The 7,062-nt window shown below is 33.1% G+C and overlaps 1 protein-coding gene across 2 annotated transcripts; it reads right to left on the bottom strand.

Moving 5' to 3' along the window:
* Positions 1-3,454: 3,454 nt before the first annotated feature.
* On the bottom strand, positions 3,455-6,554 carry LOC105155761 (protein DETOXIFICATION 24). Of its 2 annotated transcripts, none has more exons than XM_011071706.3 (9): positions 6,415-6,554; positions 5,853-6,101; positions 4,984-5,525; positions 4,807-4,893; positions 4,665-4,721; positions 4,328-4,566; positions 4,015-4,133; positions 3,788-3,874; positions 3,455-3,703 (listed from the first exon to the last, which is right to left on the bottom strand). In XM_011071706.3, exons 2-9 carry the CDS (start codon positions 6,096-6,098, stop codon positions 3,623-3,625), a joined length of 1,458 nt encoding a protein of 485 aa, XP_011070008.1. In that variant the 5' UTR covers positions 6,099-6,101; positions 6,415-6,554; the 3' UTR covers positions 3,455-3,622. The 2 variants fall into 2 exon arrangements, with proteins under 2 accessions (XP_011070008.1, XP_011070007.1); XM_011071705.3 differs by having other exon boundaries at positions 6,330-6,534.
* Between the last annotated feature and the right edge of the window lie 508 nt (positions 6,555-7,062).

Raw genomic sequence — 7,062 nt, forward strand, 5'->3', positions numbered from 1 at the left:
CATTTAATCCTTAAAAACACATACATGTGAAGAGTCTGCAAGGATTGTTTTTATCTATTTATTTAATTCGAATTAAGTCCATGGGCGGCTTTGATTTTTGACTTAGTCTATCATATATATATATATATATATATATATAGCATATAGGACCATTCTGCTCCTTTTTTTTAATTAGGTATATCTGATGTAGATTGGTAAAAAATATTAATTTATAATGGTAAAAAAATAATTTAACATATATAAGGCACACATTAAATAAATGTAACCCACTGCATCATAAAATTTTCAACACTACTATAAGTACAAAAAATATTAATTTTTTAAGGCAAGACACTATTTCTCTTTTTCTTGAAAACAGCACCTCTTTCGAAAATCGCACTTCACCTGGTGTGCAATTATACCGTGGTACAATTTTCGATTTTATCCATTAGCAAAAAAACCTCAATCACATCAACATCTTTGATTGTGGACTTACCACATGTTTTAGGTCAATTCCAACATAAATTTAACTATTCATTGTGTGTTATTAGTGGGCACATTCAATGAATGTGTGGAATTAAACAAACTATTAAGTACAATAACTTTTTATCAATGATATAATAAAGAAAATAAATTTGTACTAATAGACGAGACATCACACTCTATATTTTTGTATGACTTAGAATTTTATTATGTTTTTGTCATATTAAATTGAAGATATAATAAATTGATCAAAATTGACAAAATAAAATAGTATTAAATATGCATGAATAAGAATTATTTAAAAAGTTAATTGATTAAAAAAATGGATATCTTATGATAAAAAATAATTTTAATGGTACTTTCATCCATAAATCTTTAGTTCGTTGAGTTGACAGCACAATAATAATACAATTCATTAATAATAAATTTTATTTTATTACACTTAACTTTAAAAACTATCGATGCAATTTATACTTAATACATATAACACATTTCAGGTCGAATGTTGAGATGTTTTAAAGGTAATCAATATCGAGTCACTTGAAAACTTAAGAAAGAAAGGGATAGTTAACTTTGTTGAGTAGCCGTTAGCAAAGACATTTGATGCTTAAGTCAGTTTGTAAGATCAGAATGAAAGTTTATAAAATTGATGTGAAAGTAATAAATGACGTACTGTGACTCAGAATAATTGTGGGATATTTATAAAATCAAAAATTCGTTTGTACGGGCAAGAATCCAACATGGTACTTATGATAATATTAAGGGTTGTCGTGTGATCCAATGTAGCAAGGGGCAATGCTTTAGGCCGCTTTCGTGCCCAAAACACATTCATTGCTACAGTACTTGTGGAGAAGAATGGTCATAAGACTTCGATTTTTCTATAAATAAACGGTCCATGTGTTCGACGACAACACTTTCACATGATATTTAAGAAACTAGAGGTAATTTGGGCGACAGGGTTGAGGAGGAATACACTTATTACTGTTGAAATTTTGGCAGAATATGGGTAGGTTTGATCTACAAATAATGACTTTTGAAATCAATTATAAATTTTTCCTGTCAATGTATGGCTCAAAAAAGATGTTGATTGTTTTCAAACTAATGAACCTGACTATTTAGAGACGATTGGAAAGAACAATTAAAAACTTTGGTCTTCAGAGACGCATTTACAGAGACAAAAGTACTTTGCCATTACGACAAAATCAGAAACAAAATATTTTAAATGTTACTTTTTATTCCGACAGAATTAGAGATGGAATATTTCTATCTCAGTCCAACTAGAAACAAGCGCAGGGGTAGACTCATTACAGGAAGAGTCAGAAAGGACATTTTCCGTCTCCATTGTTTAGCCACAGGGTCCTTCGCTACAAGTGCGGCAACTGATTTTAATTCATTTAAAGCGACGGAAAAATGGTTTACAGAAAATCCGTCTCTGAAATTCTATTTTCTTGTGGTTAGATTGGCATTCACAATCAACTTGATAGAATGTGCATTTACTTGAAAAATGTATTCAAATATTATATGTAGATATCAATTAATAAATATCCTAATTTATTTTTATCCATTTTTTGTAACTAGTCGCCGTGACACGTCGTCTCTATGTGCATTAAGGGTGTGGAGAAAACGGTTAAATCGGCCGAATCGAATTTTCTCTTCGGACAGAAAACCGAACCAAAAATTTCGGTTCGATCATTGGTTTTTTTTTTTTTTTTTTAACTTTCGATTTTTCGGTTCGATTTTTTATCACCATTTCGTGTGACCGAACCTAACCAATTAACTAAAATTTTAAATAATATAATAAATAAAATATATTTTTATATATATTATATTATATTATTATTTATATTTATATATTAATAATATTATTATTTATATTTATATATTAATATTATGTTATTAATATATATTAATTATAGAATATATATAGAATTGACTTGAGTTGACTGTGGAAGTTTGGAACAGAGAAAGAAAAGAAAAGAAAGAAGAATCCACGACGAAGGGCAACCTCCTCTCTCCACCAGTAGGTAGGTTTTGCTCAGAAAAAAAATTCAAAAAAATTTAACTTACAATGTTACTTTGAAAGTGTTTGATGAAATGCCTAACTTAAAAAATATGTGGATTCTTGCCTAAGATGAAGGTGTTTGTCTGTTTGATGAAGATTAACAACTTTTTGGATAAAATTGAAAAAATATCACAATTATTTATATATATTATTTTTAAAAAAATGATTTTTTCGACTTAAAAATCGAACTTGGTCGGTTTTTAATCGAACCGAACCATTTCGGTTCGGTTTTCGGTTTTCAAAAATTCCCGAATTGAAAATTCGGTTTGATTAACCGGAATGCACACTCCTAGCTTTGCATATAATAAATAATATTTTATATTTTAAAATATATTATGATAAGAAAAATTATATAAACCAACACATCATATTTCTAATTAAAAAAAAAAGGGAAAGAAAGAAAGCAACAAAGACAAAAAAAAAAAAAAAAAGAAAAAGCAATTTAATAGTATTATTGGCATAATGATAAAATTGGTGTTGCTATGTTATAACCACCGTTTGTGAGATAAAAATGCATTTTCTTTTTATATAATATAGATATTTCATTTGTTTCATTACAGTATGATGGTTTATTTGTATTTTATTTTTCCTTTGATATGTGTACACATACTTAACATTATTATGTTGTTTTCTCAGTGTTTTGTTTGATTTTCATACGTCTATCTTAGTGTAGGAGTTTCTAATATTCATGATATGTTAATGATATTTTACTATTTTTCCAATATTGAGATTTTTACAATTTGAGACTTTTCTCTTGATTTATCATGTATATATTATTTTATAAACAAAATTTTTATATATAAAATAAAATGTACAAGAACTAATATTAATTTGTAATAATAAATTCGAAAGAAAATTTTAAAAGTTAATTAATCTTACCCGCAAGGCCCGAAAAAGCTGCTTAGGATCCTCCTCAATTGACAACACAACTAATTTTAAGTTCATATTGGTGAAACTTTATTCTCGAAATTATTTTGTAAAAATTATCACCGGAGAGACAAACGTCTCCTTGGGACAAAAAATCGAGTCGACACATACTGACATCGATAAAAGATTGATACGCTCATCGGGATCTTTCAGAAGGCGATGTGTTTACGGTCAAGAATGAACGGAACTAGTCTTACTATCGTTTAAGGATTCCAGATACCATCGTTTGAGTCGTGCTGAAGTTATGGATACCTGCATGAGTGAATTACACAATGTTGTGAGCAACAGTTGAATAAAATGACTTGATTTGGGACTAGAAATCATGCATGTTTGTACCTCTTCATCCCAGTTTGTTTTCCATACCATGAAGCTAAGTGCAAGTGTTTCAGCAACGACTCCACTCATCATTCCTAGCCATATTCCCTGTGAAGTCCAACACCAACTTCAGATATACGTAACGAAGCCGTATTAACAGTTGCTCTCATGACGAGTCCACAGTCGAAACGTTATGTTTGGACTGCTGCTATTTAACGACTTGAGTTGTATAGGGATAGAAGTGTCACCTTCGCTTGAAGTTGAAATATGTATCCAAGAACAGCTCCACTTGGTAGTCCAATCACATAGAAGCAAACAAGGTTAATAATAGCGGCTTTCGTCTGCAACCCTGCTCCCACCGCCACGCCTGATAGTAAACAAATGTAGACGTGTACCGGTAAAATGTAAGAACGATGCGTTATGGATTAACGTACACTGAAATATACGATGAGTGATCAGAGAAAAGATTAGACCTCGGAAGAGTTCAAGAGGTTTTTCTACTTGAATCATTGTATATGATGCTAAAACAAATCATGTAACAGAGACATAAGATTGATGAACCTGAGAGCACTGGGTATATGCCAGTGAGCAACACTGAGAAAGCAAGGAGAAGAGAGAGGTCCGACACGGTCTGCGCCACTTCCTCTTCGTTCGTGAACAAGTATCCAAGTTTGTTCCCGAATACCAAGCATAGAATCCAGAACAGCAGCCCTATAATAACTGATGTGCCTATTAGTACTTTGACTGAGAACTTTGTAGCTTCAGCATCTCCTCTGCCTAGCTCATTTGCTACTCGTACCCTGTTCAGAAAAGAAAATGGCAACAGATTTATTGAATTTGCAAGAAAGAATATCCCAAAATGATTCGTGTACTCTGATTTAAACGAGCAAACACGTACGTTGCAGACCCCATGATGCCAACACTGATCATTATTATCCAAGCAAGGACGTTGAGGCTGAAAAATTTTACCGTCAATCAGAAGAGATCTTCCAAGTAGAAGAAAACACCAATTAAGACAGTGTGGTGAAGTCATTAGTTACCATATAGAGAAGGCGGATATGGAAGCCTCTGCATTTTTCATGTATCCAGCCAGTAAGACCAGAATGGCATAGTACCATAACTCCAAGCTATCAAAAAGGCAAACAGAAAAGCACAGTCGATTCTTTTCTTCTTTCTTGTAATGAAAAAATTTGGATGATGCAATCATAGAGATTTACCAGACCATAAGACCAGATGATATTGAGAGTTTCACTACTGGAAATATGTCCTTGAAAGCGGCGAATGAGAAGCCTTTCCATGAGTCGACACACCAACCCCCAAAAATGTAGACAAATTCTCCACAAACTAAAAGCCATGAAGATAAGGATAGTGCAGCCATTGCTCCATTAGTCCCCCAATCCAGAACATAGACGAAAATCCAAGACAAGGGAATGTGGACCACAAACTGCATAACTGATAGCCACGCGATGACCATGTTTTTCTGTTGTGCTTGCAGATACATTTGGATTGTCATGGAGAAAGCAATACTATAGACAAATAGAATGAACCACAGAGAAATACATCCTGCGGATTCAGCGATGTTGTGTTTCTCCCCGAGCAGATTAAAGATTGGTGTTCCAAAGATGAAAATGGGAAGTAAGACGGTCACCGTGGCTAGATTAACCAACCACGATCGTTGCAGGAAAATACCCATCATGTGGTACTGTTTTGCTCCAAAGGCTTGGCCACAGAGAGTTTCGGTTGCACTCGACATTCCAATCTGCGGGACGACAAGTAAATGCAGCATGGAAAGGATAAATCTTGGAGTTACTCAGAATGCAGATGATAGGTTACTTCAACATCACTTATCCAAATCTTTTCACCTCTGAACAAAAATGTATCTTAACATGAAATGTTAAACGCAAACTCTAGCGGCTAACATAATAGCTCCAAGCAGACTATTTGTAGGCATTTGTATATTAAGTCTTGCTTATTATTTGAATACACATGTAAAATGTTTCTTGTTGGCTCTCTGTTCTGTTACCTATAACTTAAATTCAGATCACACAAGTTGAGATAAAGGGTTACATATTGAACGCAAACTCACCACTATTCCATCCACGAAACGCTCACTTATGGTCTGAACGAGTGCGTATCCTGCAAGATCCACCGAACTTATATGTCCAATGAACAACTGAGTCACAACAATTGTTCCGAATGAAGTCACCCTTGAAATAATACTTGGCAATGCAACCCTCCATATTTTCTTGGATTCTTCCCAAATCCTTCCCTTCAAGTCACTTTTTTCCTCTGCTGCAGTGCTGAGCAGACTCTCCTGTGTGCTGCTATCCATGCCCTGGAACAATCAATGAGGATCCAAAATTAGCAATCTACACTAAATTACATCGTACAAAACTAGCCATCCTTTTGTCAATATCTAACACTACAAACACAGTTTTCTTTAACTCAAAAAGGTAAGAAGCTGATCTTTTCAAGTTTAATTTTCTCCTTCAAGATTGGATTTTAAGTCTTTTTTACTACTATTTGACTGACAGTTCATTCATTCTTGGCATTCAACCATTACCTACAAATTTGCTGCACTTCTGAAACAAGTTATGGCAAGCAAGAATCTAATTGATTATTGTGAATGAGCAAAAGAGAAAGCTCACTCTTTATGACAGGACAGAAGGTGGAAGATAAAGAAGATCAACAGCTAGGTGGGATGAACAACACCCACTGATCCTTAGAGTTTGTGTACACAAGATCAGCTCACTCTTTATTACACATGAGGAAATGTGAAATGAATAATTTTAGTAAAGGTGTTTCACATTGCTGTTATATATTTAGTATTAATCTATAGTGAAGAAAATCTTAAATTTATCACTTTACTGAGATGATGATGTTGACAGTGTTTTAAAATATTATAATTATTTGTTCCCTGATAATAAATATCATTGAAGTTACATGTAATCTTGAAATTTAACTTTAGTGGGGTCGTTGTATCTGCATTTAACTCAGGCTTTAAGGGGGGTTTATGCAATTATCGATTTTATGCTGAATTCGGCAAACTCCATTAATATCGACAAGAGTTGGATATATTTGTTAGACAATAGCAAATAATAGGGATATTAAGTTTAATTTTCTAAACTTCATGGAGTTTATATATAATCAGACCGAACCTCGCAATGTAATTACTGTAAGGGATAATTACACCACATTTTCTTAAAATTTGGTTTAATTACATCTCAAGAGTGTTAGATGTAATTTTTAAGCGTCGGAAAGTATTTATTGGGAATTATACAGCAAGCGCGACGATA

The sequence above is a fragment of the Sesamum indicum genome, linkage group LG2, assembly GCF_026168435.1.
Source record: "Sesamum indicum cultivar Baizhima isolate 11 linkage group LG2, ASM2616843v1, whole genome shotgun sequence".
NCBI classification, from domain to species: domain Eukaryota; kingdom Viridiplantae; phylum Streptophyta; class Magnoliopsida; order Lamiales; family Pedaliaceae; genus Sesamum; species Sesamum indicum.